A 25,361-nucleotide genomic window follows, 5' to 3' on the forward strand; every position below is an offset into this window, starting at 1 on the left:
AACTACCTAGAAGCAACAGTTCAGAAAGAAAAAAAAAGTTTTGATGTCTAGATTATTGCATCGTTTTGCTGATAAAAAATAGCATATTTTCCTGGTTTCTTTAGGAGAAAATTGCATTTATTTTAAATATTACAAGAAGTATTAATTTAGAATCATGCTATTCACACATCTTTTTTTACCTTCTATACATGCCTCTTAATTTGTGACCGTCGGATGGAATGAATTGAAGAAGATGAAAAGACAAAAATTAACAGTATGTGTGAAAGGTAAAAATGAGTGCCAGATATACGTAATTGTGTATGCAAAAAAAATATTCCAAGTATGTCTTGAATAATTTTCTTGGAAAAAGGTGGTAAAAAAACCTTCAATAGAGTCTTTTTATTTGGATCAACTGAAATACAGTCATTTATGCATGTAACAAACTTTCTTTGGAAACTACTATTAATAATTTGGAAATTAATTAATGTAGTCAGATTCTGGTTTTGTTTGGGCTTTTTGTTTGAAGTTAACAATTTGAAAATATATCTGCATATATATGCCTAAAAAAACAATTTGAATATCAAAATTAGACGACCCATTTTTAGAATAGGATTGAAATCTTCTCTAAATCTCCTTTGTGCAGACACTCGAATCAACTAATACCGGCTGTTTATACAAGATAGTGCGATTTAAATTAGATTTAAATTTTTTAACATTTTTTTCACATGCAACGAGGCACTCGACCTCTTTCTTCGTCAAAAGATATTAATCTTCTTTTTATGTGACATAAATGCAGGGACAGTGTGGAGTGCGTGTGCACACATAATCACAACATCAGTAGGTGCTGGAGTGCTCTCTTTGGCATGGGCAATGGCTCAACTTGGCTGGCTTGGTGGCATTTCCATTCTCTTGTTCTGCACATTTGGTGCACTTTATGCTGCTACTCTCTTAGCAGATTGCTACAGATTCCCAGACCCAGTCACTGGCAAGAGAAATTACTCTTACATGGAGGCTGTCAAAGCCTATTTAGGTAAAATACTCATACGATTTGGAAACTCTCATGCAAATTTATGTTTGGAAAATGCTCTAGTCCACCGCCACTACTATTCAAAGTGAATGAAATACCGTTATTGCATCATAAATGGATACGTGGGTTGCTTACGTGGTATTACATTCACTTTGAATAGTACGTATAGTAGTAAATTAGAGCATTTTCCCTTATTTTCCATGGTCAAATTTTTGTTACTACTATATTTGTCTTTAATTTCTTCAACCTATTAGGTGGAACAATTTACAAGTTATGTGGATGGATGATATATTTAAATCTTGCTACCATTGGAGTCGGCTTTACGATAACTACGGCAAAGAGCATGATGTAAGTTTTCCGTTTTTGGGAAATTTGAAAAAATAACCAAAATTTGGATCCTATATAGAATTATAGTCATCCTTTTAATTTTATTATAATTAGAACCAAAAGTTGATATAAAAATATTAATATACCCTTTTAACAATGAGGGAAGCAATTACGCCCACCATTGCAAAGATTAGAGCTGTAACCACAATACTCATTTTGGTGTTATCTGATTCCAACACTTTTTCTTTTGGAAATAAACTCCGCAAACAATTGATCTACAAAAAGCACAATCCTTTTTCTATAAATCTTGTTGCAGATCAGAGCCCAATTTGATTTTAACGTGTACTCAAATCCAATTTGATCTTCAACAAAGAGAAATGCAAGAGGGAAAGAAAGGGGGAGAGCTTACTGCTTAGTGGTTACCTTGAATAAATGATATGATTGTCTTCGAAAAACAAATTGTAACATTGCGTGAGGCTCCAACCTCTGGGTCTTGCTGGGATAGGAAGAAGATGACAAAGATTGGGATTTTTGAAAATTTAGAACTGTTAATATCAAATGGAAAAATAACCGAGAGCTTAATAAAACTTCTCATCAAAAATTGGCTAAGCTTTTGAGCTTTTTGAGAGGGCTGGAATTGTCTAGGTTGCTGAAGTGAGGCTTTGAACTTCTTTGGATTTGTTTTGTAAAAAGTTTTAATCATAAGGGTGCATTAGTACTTTTATATTAGATTTTGGTTATAATTATCATAAATTTAAAAGGGTGGTTATAATTCTATATAGAGTTCTAATTTTGATTATTTTTTCAAATTTTCTAAGTTTTTTTCTTATTTGTTCTTTATTTGCAGACAAAAATTTGAGAAATTAATATCACTAGACTAATAACTAATTCGAATTTTTATGTGAATTTGAGTAATCAGAGCCATACAGAAATCGAATTGCCATCGCAAACATGGTAGTGATGACCCATGCAAGTTCTCCAACATTCCACATGTGATTGCATTTGGAATTGTAGAAATTCTCTTATCACAACTCCCAAATTTTCACAAGCTCTCTTGGCTCTCAAAGCTTGCAGCAATTATGTCGTTTGGGTATGCCTTTATCGGAATTGGACTTTCCATTTCAAAAATCATAGCAGGTAAGTTCTCTCCGTCCAAAAAATTATTGACAAAGTTTTACGTATGTGGCACTACGTACTCACGCAAAAAGGGGGCTCCATTGCATGCATGTTGGTTTTGCTTAAGCCTGTTATTTGTGTCGGTAGTGCCACATATTGACATGACGTCTGTATATAAGAACTTCTTCAAACTAGGATAATAGTACGATCTAGAAATAATTTAAAATTTTGATTGGGCAGGGCATGGAGGAAAAACTTCTCTTGCAGGAGTGGACCTGCCTTTATCTGAAAAAATTTGGAGGATGTTTGCAGCAGCTGGAGATATTGCCTTTGCTTGCTCATATGCTCTAGTGCTTTTGGATGTCCAAGTGAGACATCCCAATTGCCAAGTCAATTAGTTCTTTCTTTTCTCACTTATAAAAAATATACTGAGGCTTTTTCTATTTAGTTTTAGTTTTATACATTATATTGCATTTTATTAATTTTCAGGACACTCTAAAGTCATCGCCACCAGAAAACAAAGTGATGAAGAAGGCTGTGTCAGTAGGGGGTTTGGCTATGTTAATATTATTCATGATGTGTGGTACGTTGGGATATGCTGCATTTGGAAATAAAACCCCAGAAAACCTACTGGCTGGTTTTGGAGATGATGTAGCCTTCTGGCTCGTTGATATGGCTAATGTTTTCATTGTGGTGCACATAGTTGGTGCATATCAGGTACATATTATATATATATATATATATATATATACCTTTTCCCTAAATTTATGCTTCTCAAGTGTGCTCAAACACGAAGACAACAATATCACGTCAGAAGATTTTGTTTTGTTAAATAGTTTAACACGTTACGTTCTCAATAACTGAGAATCTAAACTCACTACAAGAATACATTCTAATAGTTTAGTAGCATAAAATGAGGTTATGAGGTGAGTAAAAGCGCTATGGGTGCCTAATAATAGCATGCATGACTGTCAATGAGTGAAAGCTTTAGCCACCCTATCATCTTGTGCCACTTATATTAGTGACTGTTGATGATGTTTTCTTAGTGATTATTGATTTAAATCTTGTTTAAATATGTCAAATTAACAATATAATAACATAATATGTCATATTATAAATATTATAAATATAACATATTATTCATCATGAGCTAAGTGAAATATTATATATTTAAATATGTTGTTCGAATTGACATTTTTAATAATATAACAAGTTAGACTGTCAACGTATAGACTTAAGGTCGGTGTTATTCTATTTAAGCAGGTACTTTGCCAACCGGTGTTTCGTATTATTGAACTATTGGCTAGAAGGATGTGGCCGAATTCCAAGTTCATAAACAGGGAGATTCCAATCAGACTAGCGAAGGTAAAGTTCAACATCAACATGTTTAGGCTGTCATGGAGGACAGCCTATGGGGTGTTGGTCTCGTTTCTTGCCATAGCTCTGCCATTCTTCTCCGACATGCTTGGCCTTCTTGGAGCCCTGGGCTACTGGCCACTCATAGTGTACATTCCGCTGGAGATGCACATTGTGCAGAACAAGATTGGGAAATGTACAATTAGATGGTTTGGGCTCCAATTGTTTAGCTTTTTGTGCTTGCTTCTTTCTTTGGCTGCAGCATCTGGTGCCATTCATGGTCTGTATAAGGGTCTCAAAGCCTACAAGGTCTTCCAATTTAAAGAGTGAAGTGAACCAAAAATTAGTATATGCTTCAATATTGGCATATAGCTATGTGTATTAGATAAAAGGATTTTGCTAAGAGCAGACGTCTTGGGCGAGTTGCAACTGACTTAAGTGTTGTTATTAAATATAATTTAAGAAGTTTACGTAAAAACAGTCTCATTAGGCTCTTATAGTATCCTATTAACTACTCCATTAACATGTTTGGTGTTCAAAAAGAACAACTATTTTCTTAATTTTTACATGATGAAGTAGTCTAGTTACTAGATGGGAGACTTTTAATTATGTAGCCTTCATTTTCTACATTTACATATGCTTTTTTTTCCAAAGGTATTCTGCTTTTTCTTCTCTCTTTTTAAGCATTTCAAACTTCTAAGGTGGTATGTGGAAGCCCACTTAGGCACTTTAGACTAATCTAAATCTTTTTTGGAGCACAAAATAGGATGCATGTCTATGTGCCTATTATCAATGTTATCAAAAGCACCAAATATCCAAGTGCTCTAATAAACTAAAATCACAAAACGTGTGTGATAATAGATTCTAAATTATGTTATAACATCACAATGATCATTTAATCTAACAATATTGAGTAGTTCTGTTGCTAAGTTCAAATCTTACAAATGATAATTGTTGATAAAAGAAAGTAGGAGCAAACACGATAATTAGGATGACATTCTTCTGACGTGCCATCTCAACTTTCAACTTAGTTATAAGCTTTCCTAATCTCTTAAAACATGTTAGTTTACCTTTGGGTACGTTCGTGTTGGTTATTCTAATATTTTCAATTCTCCCCCAAAAAACATCAGCCTATGACAAAACAATGTTAGCAAGAAATTCAATAGGATGTTGTATCACTACTACAATATTAGCTTTAGGTGGCGGATGATGTTGGCGGATATTAGAAAAATCCTGTCGTATAAATTATATCTGACACATCATTTAATTAGTAGCGGATATTAGAAAAATCATGTCGGTTATATCCAACATAAAGTCCTGGCGGATATTTAGTGATGGATATAAAAAAAATCATGTCGGTTATAACCGACAATATTTTTGAATCCTTTTTTAAAATATTTTTTATAGATTCTGGCGGTTTTTAAGTTAATGGCGGCGGTTATAACCAACAGAAATTGACTATTTTATTATTTTACTTTCTAGCGGTTATTATTTTAGTATTATGGCGGTTATAACCGACAAAAATGAAAATTTTATTATTTTAAAATGTTATATTGATTAAAAATAAATGAATAAATAAACACATATTTTAAATTGTTTTTTTCACTCATGACTCTAAAGTCTAATAAACTCAATTCCCACGAGCCATAAATTTTCTGAGAGAATAATAACAACAAACTACAATCTGAAGCTCTATCATTTTTGTAATAAGGATTATGCTCCCTCACAAGCAAGCAACAAGATACAAAGAAATTCAAACAATTTTTTTCAATGTGTCACAAAGCACATTGTCTAGCACATAAACACACATGAACATCTGGTGTACTTTATAATGTCTAAATTTATTATTTTAAAATGTTATATTGATTAAAAATAAATAAATAAACACATGTTTTAAATATATTTTTTTCACTCATGGCCCTGTCGAATATAACCGATAGGAACAAAGCAAAATTTTGGACGGCCACCAGAATAATCTCTGAATGGTTTTTTTTTTTTTTTGCGATTTTTTACACATGCTATCTCGGAGTATATACAAACATATTTGACTGTTGGATCATTGAAACTAGTTTTGTAAAATGCATATCCTATCAAATGATAGATTTAAAAATGCTTAAGAGTTAATGTTATACTTCCATTAAGTATAAAATAAGATTTATCCACTAGTGTAAATAATTTAAATTGAAGATCAAATTCATTCATTGCATTCTTATAGGATCGAGGAGTGTAACTGCAAAAAATCATCAAAATCGAAGCTAAAATAACAGTTAAATTGTGATTTTTCATTTATAATCATCGAAAACTTTTGTTCTGTTACCTAATCTTTGAATGTTTGTTTTTTGCGATTTTTTACATATGCAATCTTGGAGTGTGTACAAACAAGTTTGACGGTTAGATTGTTGAAAAACATTTCGTAGAATGCATATTGCATCAAAACGGTAGATTAAACCAACACTTAAGAGTTAATCTTATACTTTCCCATCAAGTATAAAATAAGATTTTGTGGTATCCGCTAGTGTAAATATTTTAAATTGAAGATCGAATTCGTTTGATGCATTCTTATAGAGTCGAGGAGTGTAGCTGTAAAAAATCATTAAAATTGGAGCTAAAATAACTGTTAAATTGTGATTTTTCGTTTATAACCGTCGAAAACTTTTGTTCTGTTACCTAATCTTTGAATGTTTGCTTTCTGTGATTTTTTACGTATGCAATCTTGGAGTGTGTACAAATAAGTTTGACGGTTAGATCGTTGAAAAAATTTTCGTAGAATGCATATCGAGTCAAAACGGTAGATTAAACAAACACTTAAGAGTTAATGTTATACTTCCATTAAGTATAAAATAAGATTTTGTGGTATCCACTAGTGTAAATATTTTAAATTGAAGATCAAATTTATTCATTGCATTCTTATAGGGTCGAGGAGTGTAGCTATAAAAAATCATTAAAATCGGAGCTAAAATAACCGTTAAATTGTGATTTTTCGTTTATAACCGTCAAAAACTTTTGTTTCGTTACGTAACCTCTGAATGTTTCTTTTTTATGATTTTTTACGTATGCAATCTCGGAGTGTGTACAAATAAGTTTGACGGTTAGATTGTTGAAAATTTTTTCGTAGAATGCATATCGAGTCAAAACGGTAGATTAAACAAACACTTAGAGTTAATGTTATACTTCCCCATCAAGTATAAAATAAGATTTTGTGGTATCCACTAGTGTAAATATTTTAAATTGAAGATCGAATTCGTTCAATGCAATCTTATAGGGTCGAGAAGTGTAGCTGTAAAAAATAATCAAAATCGGAGCTAAAATAACCGTTACATTGTGATTTTTCGTTTATAACTGTTGAAAACTTTTGTTCCGTTACCTAATCTTTGAATGTTTGTTTTTTCGATTTTTTACGTATGCAATCTCGAAGTGTGTACAAATAAGTTTGATGGTTGGATCGTTGAAAAAAGTTTCGTAGAATGCATATCTCCATTAAATTTGCCTAAATTTAGAAGTGGGAAAAGTAATTTGTGCTAAATTTTTATTTATGTTTTTGAAGTATTGATTAGACAATATTTAGTTTGTGTGATGACATTTTCATTGTACAATTCTCTTTTTGTTTCTTTATCGCATATTTTACATGAATTATTATCTATTAAACCAAAAGTATAAAAATTATCTATTAAACCAAACAATTATTTATTTAATTTTTAAAAACATATTCTTTTTAAATACATATTATTTATTTATTTATTAAACCAAACAATTATTATTTTATTTTTTAAAATCGTAACAAAATTTGGGGGAGAGGGAATTTAAAATTTTGGGGGAAAATTTAAAATTTTCAGAGGGAATTTTGGGGGGATTTTTGCCACCATTTTGTTTCTGTCAATTATAACCGACAGTAATGAAAAATTTCTGTCGGTTTTCATTTTAAAAAAATGTTTCTGTCGGTTTTAACCGACAGTAATGAAAATTTTCCAAAATAAAACCCCTCCATCTCTTCCTTGTACCGGTGCTTCTCCCTTCACCCCTTTCTCCTCTCCTCATTTCCTTCTCCTTCTCTTCTCTCCTCATTTACTTCCAGTTTGAACACTTGCAACCAAAGTTCGAATTCTTATCGTTGACTCCAATGACGAAGGTAACATTCACGCTCTTGCTTTCTCTCTCCCCCCTCTGTCTGTCTGTCTCTGTCTCTGTCTCTCTCTCTCTCTCTTTCTCTCTCTCTCTCTCTCTCTCTCTGTGTCTCTCATATGGGAAAGGTGATTGAAAAACTTGAATAATTTTGTGTTGTTTTTTTCAGTGGGTTGGATGTTGTTGGTGGTGGTGCCACGAGCGAATGAAGTCGCTTAGAACGGTTAGCACAATATTATGATGCTGATGATGCTCGAGACACCTCAAATACGAGGCAGTAAGGGACAACCCATCCCATGAACTCGTCGGACTCAAACGACCCCATGATGGAGGGTAGAAACGGGTGAGGGTTGGGGCTGGATGGTCTGGTCAGGACCTGGATTTCCCAACGGGCATGGCACTTGGCATCTAGCTTGGAGCAGAGAGTGGACTTGTCGACGACTTTGAGAGCGAATGGGCAACGAGCGGAGGGGTCGGATGACGGGTCGTGGACTAAGAAAACAGTGCCCATTGCTCCCTTGCCTAAGACTTTAAGGGCCTTGAGGTTTTCGAGATCGAGCTCCGACAAGGTTTCGAGTGGTGAATGCAGGGGATATGGAAAATGCAGAAAGTGATTTATATTTTTTTATTATTATTAATATATTTTCTATCGGTTTTATCCAACGAGAATGTTTTTATTTATTCTTATTAATAAATTCCCTATCGGTTATATCCGACAGAAGTTTTGGCGGTTTTAGTATTTTTTGTCGGTTTTATCCGACAGAAATCTTATTTATTTATTATATTTATATATCCTGTCGGTTATATCCGACACAATTTCTGTCGGTTTTAGACTATTTTCTGTTAGAAATTTCATTTCTTGACGCTGGCAGATCTGTCGGTTAGTATATCCGCCACTGCATCCATTTTCTGTCGGATTTTGTTTAAAATCCAACAGTAATATACATTTCTTGTCAGTTATCATAGTGACACTAATAAATGGTTTTGTAGTAGTGTATGCTGCAACCAAATATATGTAATGTTAATATAGAAAGGAAACATACAAACAAGGCATGAGTAATAATTATTCACTGCAACAATTACAAATAGACATAAAAGAAAAAACATAAAAAGGTTTCAACTCATAAAAAAGGCTTAGGTTTGAGATGACCCGCCGCAGTTGCCCAAAAACTAGAAGCAACCGACAACCCACACTACCAATTTTCCACCACAAAATAATATTTGTTCATCCTCTACATTGTACTGTATACAGACCTTCAAAAGCTCCAAATAATAAACAAAACCAAACTACAAACAAAATATGTGCATCATTCCTTCTAGATGCATGGCCCAGCAGTTTGTTCTTTACTCCACCAACTAAATAAGTTCGTCGTCCCTTCTATATGCATGGCCCATCATGTTTCTCTAAAGCATATGCTAAAAATTCGACCGTTTTGCTCAAGTGATGCTCTATGGGTAGGGGACTTGGTTTTCTAAACCAACCGAAAATTACATATTCAGCCACCAGAAGTGCATATGTACATGCTCTATTTTCAAATCATTTTCTATCTTTCTCCGACTTACATAACATATTCACCGTTTATTATGTTATACATAATTTATTTGATATACAATATTATCGACTTATCTAGTATAAAAGGTCGAATTTCAATTACTGTATCTCTCGATTGCTAAAGCTTTTAGTTTTTTTTTTTGTTGTGTAACATTTACTAGATCTATATAGTTTCATTTTTCTTTCTTTTTAATCTATCTTCTTCTTTTGGTTCAAACTTTGTCTTGTTTAGTGATTGGTTCTTTGATTTTTCCACTCAATTGACTGCTTGTTGAATGGCAACAGTCGTATAGGCGGCCGTGGCAATGAGTGTGTCCAAAAGTTGAGAGGTCCTTAATCTTTATGAAGTTCTTCTGAAAAAGGACATATTTTGATTACCATGCATATTAGCCAATGACCAGACCATGATTATAAAAGTTCGAAAATTAGTTAATTAAAAAAGTTCAAGAGACAATCAGCTAAAATTAGAATTTTGGGAAGAGGGGAATTGGCAATTACATACAAGTTCAAGGGGTGAATCAACAAATACCTCCATTGATTTTTATACACAAATTAATAGTAGAGACATTATCTAAAAAAAGTTGAGGTTTTGCCATAAAAACAGTTGCAATATGAGAAGTTTTTTTAAGGCCTTACGAGGACTGACCCTCACCGATGTGACTCCTTTATTTTCATATCCTCACACACATTTTCATGTGTGGAGAATTTTCAAGGCACACATGTCATCAACATAAATTGAGTGACATGAAGTACGTGCGACCGTTAAGCTTTACATGTAGGTCGCCTGCTCTAATATAAAAGAAATAAAATTTCATCACAAAACTAATTGTAAATATAAAGAGTAACCAAGTATGAAATTTCCGATTACCTGCCATTGTCCTTCTAGTTCGTGGAATTTGTACTCTTTTTGACTTTCGAAATAAACTTAACGTAGACATTGAAGATCATTAATTTTAAAAAATATAAATATAGGTTTAACGGATATTGGAGAAAGGGGCATTCACATATCATTTTTTATTTTTTACATATTTTCAGCAGTTGGATTGAATGAATTAAAAAAAAATAAAAAAATAACAATTGATAAGAAGTGTGCGAATAGCATGAAGAAATGCTTTATAACCAAAAATAAAAAAAATAAAAAAATTAAAGCAAAGTCCCATGTTCATTTTCATATTCAGCATATTGCCCTCAATCACTTTTAGTAAGCTCGAGGATTATGGACGAAATATGCCACTCAGCTAATCACCGTCATATTGAAAAATTTATCAAAATGACAAATAAATGTCTCTTTCAACATGTAAAAAAATGTATTTTTAATCTATCTTCTCACGCCATATCAAGAGATTAGTAAAACTCACATACACAACTTAGCATAATCATTAGTATTAGAATATAAGCTTTGTTATCGATATTTCACAATCTACTAGTAACTGCATTACATCACCAAACTAATCAAACAATGAATTTTAATTTAAATATTCTTTCAAGAATATTAGATTATAATTATCATCTAACTAAATAGAGATTAGCAGCCCCTAGATTTTGCTTTATTACTTAATATTGTTAAACGATCCATATTTTCCTTAGACAATAGACAAGAAAATGATGACAAGACCACACCAAATAATTATTTTTGTCAATTTCTCCCTAAACATATGATTATTAGTAGACTTGGAAATTTTTTTATACGATTTGTTAATTCGACATAAAACAACACAAAAATAATAGGTTTCGAGTCAACCTGTTAACGATTCAGGTCGTTATCGGATGACTCATTAAAAATCCATTCATAAATCGGGTCATTATCGGGTCACCCGTTAAGAATATGATGAGATATTATTTGTCAGATCTAGACATTAAACATGACAATTTATTTTACAACCCGTTAACCCGACAAAAAACAACATGACGCGTTAAGAGATCGGGTCGTTATCTGATCACATGTTAATAACTAGTTAAAATAACGAATTTGACATGACACAACACGTTAAGATAACGGATATAACACAAAAACGAGACGATCACGACTCGTTTGTCATGTTTACTTATTAGCTCCACTTGATGCATGTAAAAATAAACCTCCAAGTTGACTAAAACGACACGATTATTATCATTAAATCAATTTCAGTGGCATAATGTAATTTTGGCCATTGTGGGTGGCATTTCTACACGCAGAAAATCATATAATCCCGCGGTTCAAACCATCCAAAGTTTGAATCACATTTTCCAGGTAAAACACCCAACCAGAGCAAACGAACTAAGCCAAATGAAATGTCGAAAACACCCCTGCCACTCCACCCTCCCTTCTCCTCTTCCTCCTCGTCTCCCTACCCTTGATTGTAATTTCACAATCCACAGAGCAGTCAATCCTCCTCACCGTGCGATTGGCCGGGGATCAACTGCACAAACGGCATGGTCACTGGGCTCTCCCTAAACATCACGGAGAGAATCCCGGAGGCCGTCTGCGAGCTCCCACCAAGCCTCGCAGAGCTCCACCTCGCCTGGAATGTAATTCCAGGCGAGTTTCCGAAATTTCTCTACAACTGCTCGAATCTCGAAGTCCTTGACCTCTCGCAGAACTACTTTGTCGGCCCAATTCCCCCCGATATCCACCGGATGTCGCCGTCTCTTAAGTACTTGGACCTCGGAGGAAACAATTTTTACGGCAACATTCCTGCGGCGATCGGCAGGCTGACGGAGCTGAGGACACTCAAGGTTTATTTGAATCTCTTCAACGGGAGTGTTCCGTGGGAGATCGGGAACTTGTCAAATCTCGAAATATTCGAGATGCCTTATAACGGAAACTTGGCGGCGGCCAGCATCCCGACGGAGTTCGGGAATTTAAAGAAGCTGAAGAGCTTGTGGATGACGGATACGAACTTGATCGGAGAGATTCCGGAGAGTTTTTCAGGTCTGTCGAACCTCGAGAACTTGAATCTTGCGGGGAACAATCTGGAAGGGAAGATTCCAGGTGGGTTGTTTTTGTTGAAGAATTTGAGCGAGTTGTTTCTTTTTGACAACAAATTTTCAGGGGAGATACCGCCGGCTGTCGAGGCTTCGAATTTATCTCAGATTGATCTGTGTATGAACAATTTGAGCGGCTCGATCCCACAAGATTTTGGGAAGATAAAGAATCTGACTGTTTTGAATTTTGAATCTTTTTTCGAATCAATTAACGGGTGGGATTCCGGAGAGTTTAGGCCTAATTCCGGCGATGAGGGTATTTCAGGTTTTTAAGAACATGTTGAACGGGACCTTGCCGCCGGAATTTGGCCTTCACTCGAAGCTCGAAGCTTTTGATGTCTCCGGGAATCAGCTGAGCGGCTCTCTGCCGTAACAATTATGCAGTGGAGGAGTTTTGCAAAGAGCTGTTGCGTTCTCTAATAATCTTACCGGAGAGTTGCCGAAAGGGCTTGGAAATTGTGATTCGTTGCGGACGCTGAAGGTCTACCACAACCGTTTTTCGGGTGAGGTTCCCTTCGGAGTTTGGACTGGACTAACTCTGTCGAGTTTGATGCTGAGTGACAATTTGTTTTCGGGTCAGCTTCCCGCCAGCAAGCTGGCTTGGAACCTATCGAGACTGGAAATTAGCAACAACAGATTTTCCGGTGCGATTCCGGTTCAAGTTTCGTCCGGGAATCTGTTTTCGGGGAAAATCCCAGTTGAACCGACTAGTCTTTCTGAGCTGAACACTCTGCTGCTTGACGGGAATCAATTTTCGGGCGAATTACCATCTCAGATCATCTCATGGGAATCCTTGAATACTTTGAACCTCTCGAGAAATGCGCTTTCGGGCCACATTCCAGCAGTCATTGGTTCGTTGCCTAACCTGCTATACTTGGACTTGTCCGGGAACCAATTCACAGGCGAAATCCCAGCTGAGATTGGCAGCTCGAAGTTTCTTGTGTACGAGTACATGGCAAATCAGAGCCTCGATAAGTGGCTACATGGGAAGAGGAGAAGGCCAGCATCAGGCCTGGGTGTGGCTAATCACACCGTTTTGGACTGGCCGACGAGGTTGCAGATTGCGATAGGGGCTGCACAAGGCTTGTATTACATGCACCATGACTGCTCTCCGCCGATAATTTCATCGTGATGTGAAGTCCAGCAATATCTTGTTGGATTCTGATTTCAAGGCTCGAATAGCAGATTTTGGACTGGCAAAGATTCTTTCCGAAGGACGGAGATCATCACACAATGTCCGCTATCACAGGCTCCTTCGGCTACATGGCACCAGGTACGAACTTAAATTGGTCTGTTTAGCATTCATATATTTCGGACATTGCTTATATTGTACGACATTTTGCTTTTCAGAGTATTCTTTACAAAAAAAATCAACGAAAAGATAGACGTCTACAGCTTCGGGGTTGTACTCCTGGAACTAACAACCGGGAGAGAACCCAACTGTGGAGATGAGCATACAGGCCTAGCAGAATGGGCATGGCGGGAATACAGCGAGGGAAAGACCGTAACTGATGCCCTCGATGGGCAGATCGCAAAACCGTGTTACTTGGAAGAGATGGCCACCGTGCTAAAACTAGGACTCATCTGCACCAGCACATTACCTTCAACTCGTCCTTCAATGAAGGAAGTTCTGCACATTCTTCTCGGCCATGGTCCGTCGAATGGTTTTGAAGTGGGAAAGGTGGGCAGTGACTTTGATGTTTCTCCCCTCCTCAGCACTGCCACCTGCCTTTCCAGTTACAAACGCAGTAAAGAGGTGGACGATAGCTTAGTTTACAGTGTGTAATGTACATAATAATTGATAAGAAATCTCACCGCGAATATATGCCGGCGGGAAAGCATCGGTAGGGGTTCCACATACCGAATTTCCACTAGTTTCAACTTTCAAGATCAGTATAGTTTTATGCATAAGAGATGGGAAGCATTGTAAATACTTTTGGACTCATAAGCTTGTTAGTCTCAGTTTTGCAGTAAATGTTCACTTGGTACTACTGTTTCGATATCGTGACAAAATCGAGCTTTTATTTCCACACAGAGAGAGAGAGAGAGAGAGAGAGAGAGAGAGAGAGAGAGAGAGAGAGAGAGAGAGAATTGCTAAGAATCTGTATTACAATGGCGAGTTGTACGAACTCCAGAAGTTTGATGAGTGTTTAACATATATATATATATATATATATATATAGACAATCAGACGGCAAAACCCCTCACAGCCTGCTCAGTCCAGTTCTTGATGAACTCTTGCCCTGATAAAAGTGACTTCCATACAAAATCTATACAGCTCAAATAACAGGGTTCTTGGCGACTGCAACGACACTTTTTCATGAATTCATGGTGCCTTAACTTTAGCAGGCCACATTGAAGCCGAAGATCATACGCAGACGGACCAAGCCATGCTGCATTCTCTTTTGCACGGATGAAACTTCCACACTTCTTTGGAAAGGCATCACACATCTTGAAACCGTAATGAAATCCACCAGTTAAAATGGCACTTATCCTTGTGCTACCTATTTTTCCTTGGAAAAGTGAGATTCCACCATCAATGATTTATTGCCGAAAGTTGAAAGGTCATTCCAATGACCTCAGACTTCACCTGTTGCAAAAGAACCACCAAACAGGCCAGTATAAAGATATAATGGTTTGTTTAAAAAATATTTTGAGTTTCAAATGCATGCCTTAAAAATGTATTGGAGAAAAGAGATGAGATAAACACTAAGGGTACACAAAACTTGTAAGGTATTAAGCACAGTTACTGGGAACAAATCACGTATAGTGGTGCAGAACCTGCCACCACAATTTGCACCAGTTAAAGACATTGTCTGTGCTAAAAAAAAAAAAAAAGAAGAAAATAGAGAAAACATGTATGAGAGAGTATATGTTAAAACCTTAACCTCTTCTGACAAGGCGTTTTGAAATACCCTATTCGCATTTATAAAGCGCCATTTCCCAAGCAACTCTGGCAATTCCAAAAGTGAATCATCCTGCAAATATCCCCCTCTCCCACCATCTTCTCCAGAACTTTCAGTTTTCTCACTTCCATCTGGTACAATTCCTAATCCAGAGTTCACAAATCGAGTGACTCACTTGGCAATTGAGTTTATGAGTGATACAAGTGACCCCAATGCACATTCGGCCTTCTCCACCCCCGTCTTCCGACTACATGGTTTGACTAGTTACCCATCAGGGAAAACAAAGGGAGGAAGCTGCTTCCGGCGAACATGAGAAACATATATATCCATCCCGGGTTTGCAGAACATGTACATGTTTATTCGTTCCCTGAACTCATCGACTGTTCCACGTATATCAAATTGCTGACCTTCTTTACCTCTCACTCCCTCTTTCCTCTGCAGACCCATAAAGAAAGCACAGTGCGGGCATGGCTTGGATACGTCGACATATTCCTTAGGATATGGATGGCACTGCAGCATCCCTTTCGTGTCTCGCTCTATCTGCACGGAGATAAAATGCACAACATTAAGAGGAAAACCACTATAAAAGCTTTCAAAACAACCCCAGAAGAAACCGTTTACCTTAAGGGTAAGCTGTCTAAACCGGGATTCCACCCATCCCTTCCACGTCAGCAAGTCATCAACATCAGCTGCAACTATGTCCACTTGTAGATAATTTTTGTATGCCTCAAAGAAGAGAAAAGGTTCAAAGGAATCCAGTAACCTACACACAAGGAATCCAGTAAGATAGCCCAATTTACACCACCAAGGAATCCAGTAACCTACACACAACAGAAAAAACTAATGAGTTACTAATAATGAAGATTCTGAACAGCTCTGAACACAGCAAAACTTACATTTGAATAAACACCACGTCTTTTAGCCCAAAACTTCAAACATCTGAGTGTCGTCCGGAAGTGCTACAGTTAAATAGAGTGTCACACTTTGAGTCAATTAAACCACAAAATAAACCAGGGCAAGAGATAACCGTGATCAACCTCAACATTGGGGACAAGTTTAAGAATTTGATCTGCAACCCTGCAGCCGTTCAGACTTCGAACAGTTTGCTCATCAACATCATATAGCACAGATCCGTGTGAGATGTCTAGATCCTGTTGACAAGCGTGTTCCAACACCACATCAATATCATAAAGAACACCACGATCACTCTTTGTTATCTCTATCATGGTAGCAGCGTATGCATCTTCAAATGTTAGTAATAGACCGATTTTCCACACTAGTACCAGAACCTTAAACGGCCCAGCTGACAAAACAAGTGAGGAAGGATGCAAGAGAAAAATAACATTGGCTCGGAAATAGTTTTTCATATATGGTCATATGGTCATGAAACACAACGAAATGGATAAACAGAACAAATAGCAATACTTTCGTCGCACAAGGTTTTGCGCGACAAAATTGTACTTTGCACAACAAACTTATTTCGTCGCGCAAAGTGGTTTTTGTAGTAGTGAAGGTTGAAATGACAAGGTAAGTTAGAAAAAAAAAAAATTCAATGTGCTAAGAACACGACCCGTACACGAAGTGTCATAATACAAGTAGTTGAATTTTTATTTTTTTAAATATCTAACTATTTATATTATGACACTTGTATACCAGACCATGTTCTAAGCACATAAAAAATTCTTTTTTAAGTGAGAAAATTACTAGCAGTTCTCTCATTTGAAAAGGCAACTGGACCTAATCAATTAATATCAACCCAACTAATCATCTCTATTAGTTTATTTTGTTTGTCTAATTTTGTGGATAATACTCTCTTATTGAAGAGAGAGGCACCGGCCTTGCTCCACAACAAGCCAAAAGTCATTGCATCCACAGTTATCGGACTGAATAAATCAGAAGTAAACAACATGCATAATTAGACAAGAGTGTATTATGATAGAAAAAGAGTGTGATTATCATCTTTCTTTTTTCAGTATATAACTAGCTTGATTAAATCAAAATCACTATTTGCAACAAGTGGTTAAGAGATAAGAGTGTTAATCCGTGTACTCAAGGTCATACGTTAGGATATCTTATTTCTCAATATCGTTTGTATAAAAATAATATTATAAAAGAACAACCAAAGCCACGAGTTGTTAATGAGCAATCTGTAGACTACAAACACGGGCGTCATAGTTCTTGCTACATTTTTTATTTACTATTTTGTTCGAAGTTAGCTAGCTTCTTGTACATATATGAAACTTGAAAGGTAGGGGCATGTTTAATTTATGGGTTGTGTGTCAATTTGTGCTTGTCATGAGTCGAGTATTTTGTTTTAATTTGCATACACACGTATGAATACGATGCCTTGTTTTGAATTAAATATTTAGGGTATAGATGTGCACTCGTGCGTGTCATGCATATTTTGACATTACTCTTATCAGCCAACGATTCAACCCCGTGAGCTGTCTTCACTTCTAGATGGTATTTTTCTTCTTAATCCCATTTGACATTTGTTTATGAAACTAAGACGGAATGTTTCAAATGTATACGATACCATTAGAAGTGAAGAAGATTCAAGATTGTATAATCTTCTTTGCTACTCGCATGTTTCCATGAGCATGTAACTGTCCACGAAAAAATTCAGATAATTAAATGGTTGAATCAATGTGAGATTATCAACAAATTTGAGATTGGTCATATAAATCATGATGTTCATGTCACTTGCACCAAACAAATTTACTTACGAGTATTTTAAGAAACACCGTACCATAGTCTAGCTCCTCGATTGAGGGCAACGCTTGCTAATTTGAGCTTCGCAAATTGATAGCATAAAAATATATATCTGAAATATAATTGTGGCGAGAGAACATTACTCTTTGAAAACTAGTCTACATATCTCTTTATCCCCAAACATCTACTTGCTTATACAATAAACAAATAGTGCAGAACATTTGTTTATACCAGTCACAAATAAGCACAAAAATCCAACTAAATTAGGTATTAAAGTTGGGAGATGCTAGGGAAATCATCCATTTAAACCATATTTTATAAATATATAACATGGTTGCTGATGATTGGATTATTAGTCAAGTGTTGATTCAAGTGCTTATTTCTTATTGATGACACATTACATGATTTATAAATTTTATCTAAAACAATTAGTCTACCTAACATTACTCATTAAAATTTATACAAGGGGGAACATTGGACGGCAAAAGCTTGTCAATATGTTCCAAAATAATATATGTGATGGGCACAAAACGTGCACCCACAATTTGAAAGCATTATTAAGGCTAACTGGGCCGGCTGCATTGCCCAACCACTACTTTACATCTATTTCTAACTTCTAAGACCCTAACCCCGCCGTGTGCTTATGCATCTTTTGTTCCTCACCAAAGGCCACATGTACTTGTTGTACCAAGTAATAACGTGGATAGCATTGCGTGCAACCACCAGTGACACATGAATTGAAAAAAAGAAATTGACATCTTTGTTTCGAGGGCAACATATATGGCACAATATATCGTCATTATGTGAAAAACATTTACAAATATCATTGTATCATGAAACAAAATGTCATGATAGCAAGATTAGTGCTATAAAAGTCTCTTCTTAATTTACAAAAAAAAAAAAAAAAAAAAAAAAAAAAAGGTTACCGAAGCAAATTATAGAGAGGAGCAAAAATTGTTGGTGTGTTGTAAAAGGTGATAAGGTTTCCCTACCAAATTTGTTTTTCTGCACAAAAAATCAACAAAAGGGGCTTATGTTATTTCACAGCTCGAGATTCGGCTAAATTCGTCAGCTGTACAACATTTTGTCACCATAAGATGTATTTGGGTCCCCAAAGCAAGATATATAGCTGCATCAGTCTTATTAGATGTCACCCTTACATGGCTCAAGAAAAATGACGAGGCTTCAAATATTTCTAGAAGTGAGATTTAATCTAAGAGCGACTTTTGGCACGTTTATAAAGCCATCAACCAATATCTTGAACCAATTCAGCTAATCTTTCAGGAAGGTGGGGCGTCAAATCAAGAAAAAAAAAGTATACTTTTTGATAGGACGATACTATATGAATTGAGAAAAATTTAAACTTAAATACAAAAATACGTAACATTCTTTAATCAGTTTAATTAAATTTGCAAACGAAACATTAATTAGTTTAGAATACATCCACTACGTTGTGGTGACAATCATCATGCCAATTAATCTGCATAGTTAGCTTTATTTTTCCTTAAACTTTACTTCATCGTCATCTCGAATGGGAAACCCAAAATGATAAAATAAAATAAAAAAAGCCAATTTTACATGTTTTATTAGAGAGGAACTCTTTCAAAATTAGAACTTTCTATGAATTCTGTGTCACCTTATGTTTTTGGTACAATATTTTATAATGTTGGTACGAAAATTAACATTAAACTGTGAAGTGACAGAAAACACATGCAGAGAGTCTCACTTTTAAAATAGCCAACATTTCTCCTTACCATATTTCTCAACCAACCCTAGTTATGTTCCCCATGATTATGACATATTATACTAACCTGCATCATATTTTGTTCATATCGTTCGATTGGGCTTTTTAAACACATGCCAAACTAATGGCTATAATTAATCCCACATCTCAGGTGAAAGCAAAGCAACCGCCTACGTTGACTGCATGCATTGTGGTCAAACCAAATAAACTTGGAGGCAAAGAAACACAGGTGAAACGTGAAATGGGTAATGCAGTTCATTGCGCCATGAGTTTTACTTTAATATAAGTAAACGTCACCATCATGTAAAGAAAATTTTATGAGTATCGAAAATGCAAGTCATTTGACGTATTGCATTACGTGTTATATATAATAAAATGAACAATAGAGTTTAATCCACATTTACTTTTAATTAACATGTTGTCATGTTAATGTTGCTACGTCCATGCCCTCCATTAATTTCAAGGAAAATTCGGACCGTAATAAGAAAACACAAAAAAACAAAAAGAAATGATGAGAGTTTTGGCATGTGATGTTTTAGTGTTTTATAGCACAAGTAATAATAGAAAATAAACCATGATTAGTCACAAAGTATAAAAGGGCGGCTCCAGATAAATCATTAATTTAATCCTTGTCTTAGTGTGATGGTCATTGGTCAACAAACTCAACCTTCTATTGTAATTTCTATGTTCCTTCCTCTACTTGTACTCCATATATATGATTAACCTTTGTCTTCTCATTTTTCAGTCCCTCTCAAAAACCAAACTCTCCCAACACAAAGCAAAGCAAAATATAGATTGATCCTTATCCATGGAGGTGATAATACCAAGTAGAGCACCCATGGATTTCGACTTCAACAGCGCTCGATCCTCGCAGTCTGTGACTGAGCCTTCGACGCCAAGGCGGTTTGGGGACTTCTATATGAGTGCACCAACAAGCCCAACTCGGATGTCCGAGTTTTATAGGGATTTTGAGGAGTTTTCCAACATGAGTAACTGGGAAGATGATGAGGCAGCATCTCAAGCAGCCACACCAAAATCGCCTAAACGTGAGGATGACTTTGGATTCGATGACTTTGCTTTTGATGTTGGTGAAGAGGTACAAAGAACTTCTCTTTCAGCTGAAGAGCTTTTCGATGGCGGCGTCATTAGACCCTTTAATAAGCCTCCACCCACTCCATCATTTTTCCGTCAGGTTCTGTCACCTAGACGGAAAAAGGGTAAAGAATATCCGACGACCCAAATGGACAACACAACAAGAAGAAGCGAGAGAATAAGCGAACAACAACAACAAAGAGGTAGAGAGAGAACTCCAGCAGCCTTGTCATCCTCCCTTTCAGGCCGAAGAGCGACAAGATCGGTATCACCTTTGAGGGTCTCCGAGTACCAATGGGTAGAAGAAGAAAAACAAAACCAACAGCAGCTACAGAAGCAACAACAAAACAACAAGCAGTTATCTCCCAAAGCTACGTTTACATCCTGCACAGATTCTAAGGCTTCAAGAAAATGGAAACTAAAGGATTTTTTGTTGTTTCGAAGCGCCTCGGAGGGAAGAGCCACAGATAAAGATCCATTCGCGAAGTACTTAACTTTGTTTAGGAAAAATGAAGACGTGAAGAACTCCAGCTTCAGGTCAATAGACAGCCCGGCCTCAGTTTCAAACTCGAGGAGAAGAGGGCATCCAGTTTCAGCTCACGAGTTGCATTACACTGCGAACAAAGCAGTGTCTAATGATATGAAGAAGAAGACCTTCTTGCCTTACAAGCAGGGCATTTTGGGCAGATTGGCCTTCAATCCCGCAGTCAGTGCCCTTGCCAATGGCTTTGGGTCTCTTTCAAGAAAATGAATATCGATCCCCAATTGATGATTTGATATGTTCTTGAGCAACTTTTTTCTTCTCCTTTTTGTTGTAAAGTTGGTTATTTGTTGCTAATTAGCAGTGTAGAATTCATACATGAGAGGAGAATGGTTGACGGTGGTGTGCAGTGAAAAATCACAAACATAGAGAAACAACTGCCCCATTACCGCGCATATACACCATTCTTAATTTCTTTGTTCGATCTCAAAGTTTGTAATTGGAAAAATACATACATATAATGGAAAAAGCATAGATTAACAATTCATGCATGAGACCTTTTGCCGTCATCTAAACTGGTATTATTAATTTGCACCATAACTAATGTTTCTGACCCCGATCAGCCTTAATCCATATTTGAAGATTATCAAGTTCGAATCATACGAACTTGGATTATTGGATTAGAGGTCTTGTTAATTATATCGGATCTTATCCGAACCTGAATCAAAATCCGATCTATTGTCATATCTAACCACAGAAGTTGGATTAACTGCTCTAAACCATGTTAACTTCAAATCTAGCTTAGTGAAATCGAATGTGAACATTTTAACCTTTAAGAAAGTATGATTTCAGAAAACCCAAGGGAAGCAACAAGCTAAGAGTTCATAAGCAGGCCGCACCTGACGCGAGTGAGTATTTACAATTCCATTTTACAGAAGAACAAACATTTTTCTTTTGCCCACTTGAATAACTCCCTGCAATAATTCCAAGACCCTACACCTAACCATTTGACAAAAAAAGGGAAAAATATCATAATAGATGCCGTGGAAAAACATTGTATCAGACTTACAAATCCAGTTTTTGTCGGATAAACTTCATAATTGATTGTCCTAATTCAACAATCTAGAAGTCAATACGTCATGGTATATAGGATAACGGTCATGTTCTTGTATTCTTTAATGGATCCAGAAATCGTTTTGAGAGCATTTTAATAGTATTCCTAAATATCTGTACTGAGAACATTTTAATCGTTAAATCTTGGTTTTTATATTTTTAATTTGAGATTTAACAAGTTCAACATCGGGAGTATCTATATATAAGGCCTTGAAACTTTAAAATCCCCAAAAACTTGTAGCAAACTTGTAAGTTATAACCAATGACAAAACCCATTAAAATAGCCCAACTTTTGGTGCATGATTTGCAAACTCGTTCACATGGAATTTGTCCTTAATTGGTAAAATGTCCTTAATTGTTAAAAAATAAAGTTAACAAATATTTATAGGTATTTAAAGGTTTCTTAAGGCCTTCACGATAATATTCTATGATCTTTTAAATGCTTGAAATGAATGTTTAGAAAACATGGACGCAACTGGTAGCAAAGACTTGTATTTTATTCCAGCTAGATAGAGACCAACGAACTACTAGACTAATCTATTGTCCTACGTGATTTTAAAATTGTCGATAACGGGCGGTAGGCAAAAGACATTGTCAACTTCTAGACGTGAGATTTCAAGTCTAAGATGGGATGTCAAGGCTTAAATAAATCGTATAGGTTTTCGCTCTACGGTTTTGGAACCGTATGTACATATAATTACTCAAAATGACAGTTTACCTTAATCCAAAGTCAAAAACCTTGATCGCATCCGCTTGATCAGATCCACCAAGCGGTTCCGAGCAAGGTTTTTGACAACGTAATGCAGACATAAATACTTCAATCCAACAACTAATACTATACTGCAATTCTATCGGTGATCCGAATAGATTAAAGCTCATTTAAATTAATCATCTGTAACGGATCCAAAGGTTTTTTAAAAACTAGTAACTTTTTCTTAGCTAGATTGCATGGAAACCAAATAACGAAACCAAAAATCTGCAGACGTAATACCTCATACATAAAGGGAGCATAGGCACCTCTTTTGATAAATGCTTAATCGCAGTTATCAATTCTGATTGGGGTAATCTCATCTGCAACCTTGAAGTGTCCGCCTAAACGTGCAAAGAAGACAATTTGTTGTTCCAACGTGAACTTAATATTCTCCGCCCGCATATAATATCGGATCAACAGGGATATAAATTTTGCAAGTACATAACACAGAAATTACCTTGCGGAAACCGTGTTGTTCTCCTTCATACTCCACAAGACCAACAGGCAAACCCTTTTCCTTCAAAGCATGGTAAATCTTACGAGCTTGTGCTGGCGGTATAGACTACAAAAATAAAATTGTATTTTCCAAACTCAATTTTTACGATCTTATCTCATCTCCTCTATGTCAAAATTTTCATCCGTAGTCATTACACAGTGAAAGAGGGGATGAAAACGCATATGACGAAGAGTATAAAATGGCACAATCTCCCTACCTTGTCTTCCAATCCTTGAAATAAGATTATGGAGCAAGAGAACTTACCAACGAAGTTGATTGGCGACCTATCAAAGTAATCTTTTTCACTACCTGCAACCAATTGTATTTGTTTCAGTGGCCAAATGGCATCAGTAACGTAAAAGCATCAAATGTGATCTTCTGACTTACCAACAAGATTATCGATATAGTGAGATTCAAACTTGTGAGTTTCTGCCCTCAACATTGCTAAGTCAGCTATCTGTTCATCACCCGATGTGACAAAAGAAACTCTCAGCTTTCAAGTTCTTAGACTATACTGTGTTAGAGTTAATGAGACAAAGAGGTGAAAAGTAAACTATAAGTCAGCTATCTGTTCATCACCGGATGTGACAAAAGAAACTCTCAGCTTTCAAGTTCTTAGACTATACTGAGTTATAGTTAATGCGACAAAGAGTTGAAAAGTAAACGATAGAGCTAAGAACTCACGCCATACAACGAAGCTCCTGCATGGAAAATGTCTCTAAAAGCAAGAGCAGCGAAGGCTGTATAACCACCTGCAGAGTCCCCAGTAATACATAGCCGTTCGCCATCTACCTTCCCAAAGTTCACCTACATAACAAAACATATATAATTAACATGGCTTGACGGGTGTTCTACCAAATTCACCACCACCGTTACTAAGGGGAGGATGGATTAATACCAAATATCTAGCACAGCTGCAACAGTCATTTACATCCACAACTCCCCATTTTCCCATCAGCCTTTCGCGATATTTTCTTCCATAACCTTAAAACCCTTAGTATAAGATACAATGAAATATATTTTGAAATGCAGTTTATTTTACTTGACAAACTGACGCATGTAATTAAAAAAATAAGAAAATAAAGATTGAAATGTTTAGTCGCAAGAGGACTCATAAACTCAAAACCAATGAACTTTAGAACTATCAATGTGCAACAAAAAGATCCTATAGAAGCCAAGTACAAAATGTAAAACTATAATATACGGTTAAGAGCAAACCAGTGCTTCCACCATAGTTGACAGTAACAAATGCCCAACCACGACTAGTCCAGTACTGAATACTCATATTTACGACTCTGCGTGATTCAAATGTAGGACCTCCTGCAGTAAACGAAAGAGGAACTATAATGTAACAAATATATTTACATACAAAACGCAGTGCGTGAGCGTGCTTTATGTAAACAATGCTGGTGAGATATTTCTGAGGAGAAAGTCTTATTTGATATCAATTATCCAATTTTCCCGGATCAAAGTTTCTTTTCATTGCAACAAATAGATAATGTTGTCCTCTAATTTAGAAACAGAGGCTCACCTTCATCCACTCGGGAACTTGCAGAACAACATTTGTTAAAGATATGACACAATATAGGAAATATAGCTAGGAAAGTTTCAAACCACAGCATACCA

General features: G+C 36.0%; 3 protein-coding genes, 1 long non-coding RNA gene and 1 pseudogene across 4 annotated transcripts; 4 read left to right on the top strand and 1 right to left on the bottom strand.

Moving 5' to 3' along the window:
* Positions 1 to 786: 786 nt before the first annotated feature.
* LOC137717274 (amino acid permease 1-like) lies at positions 787 to 4,135 on the top strand. Its single transcript, XM_068456582.1, has 6 exons — positions 787 to 1,009; positions 1,261 to 1,354; positions 2,253 to 2,470; positions 2,690 to 2,817; positions 2,939 to 3,166; positions 3,713 to 4,135. Exons 1-6 carry the CDS (start codon positions 850 to 852, stop codon positions 4,133 to 4,135), a joined length of 1,251 nt encoding a protein of 416 aa, XP_068312683.1. The 5' UTR covers positions 787 to 849.
* A 7,753-nt stretch (positions 4,136 to 11,888) lies between these two features.
* Positions 11,889 to 12,713, top strand: LOC137716970 (receptor-like protein 52). Its single transcript, XM_068456302.1, has one exon. The coding sequence runs from the start codon at positions 11,889 to 11,891 to the stop codon at positions 12,711 to 12,713; it is 825 nt and encodes a 274-aa protein (XP_068312403.1).
* Positions 12,714 to 13,367: 654 nt separating this feature from the next.
* LOC137718530 (uncharacterized) lies at positions 13,368 to 14,442 on the top strand. Its single transcript, XR_011065899.1, has 2 exons — positions 13,368 to 13,713; positions 13,791 to 14,442. It is a non-coding gene; the product is annotated as an uncharacterized lncRNA (long non-coding RNA).
* A 6,102-nt stretch (positions 14,443 to 20,544) lies between these two features.
* Positions 20,545 to 21,922, top strand: LOC137718498 (uncharacterized). The gene has a single exon (XM_068458061.1). It carries the CDS (start codon positions 20,611 to 20,613, stop codon positions 21,643 to 21,645), a length of 1,035 nt encoding a protein of 344 aa, XP_068314162.1. The 5' UTR covers positions 20,545 to 20,610; the 3' UTR covers positions 21,646 to 21,922.
* Positions 21,923 to 23,521: 1,599 nt separating this feature from the next.
* Positions 23,522 to 25,361, bottom strand: part of LOC137716971 (uncharacterized) — an 8,159-nt pseudogene continuing 6,319 nt past the window's right edge.

This window comes from Pyrus communis, chromosome 15 (genome assembly GCF_963583255.1).
Source record: "Pyrus communis chromosome 15, drPyrComm1.1, whole genome shotgun sequence".
Classification (NCBI taxonomy): domain Eukaryota; kingdom Viridiplantae; phylum Streptophyta; class Magnoliopsida; order Rosales; family Rosaceae; genus Pyrus; species Pyrus communis.

What these genes read in the sequence shown, in the direction of transcription:
- LOC137717274 (XM_068456582.1), top strand. Translation starts at nt 850, where the DNA reads ATGGCTCAACTTGGCTGGCTTGGTGGCATTTCCATTCTCTTGTTCTGC. An exon ending in GGCTGTCAAAGCCTATTTAG is followed by an intron (nt 1,010 to 1,260) that starts GTAAAATACTCA and finishes TCAACCTATTAG; the next exon opens with GTGGAACAATTTACAAGTTA. An exon ending in ACTACGGCAAAGAGCATGAT is followed by an intron (nt 1,355 to 2,252) that starts GTAAGTTTTCCG and finishes TTGAGTAATCAG; the next exon opens with AGCCATACAGAAATCGAATT.
- LOC137716970 (XM_068456302.1), top strand. Translation starts at nt 11,889, where the DNA reads ATGGTCACTGGGCTCTCCCTAAACATCACGGAGAGAATCCCGGAGGCC.
- LOC137718498 (XM_068458061.1), top strand. Translation starts at nt 20,611, where the DNA reads ATGGAGGTGATAATACCAAGTAGAGCACCCATGGATTTCGACTTCAAC.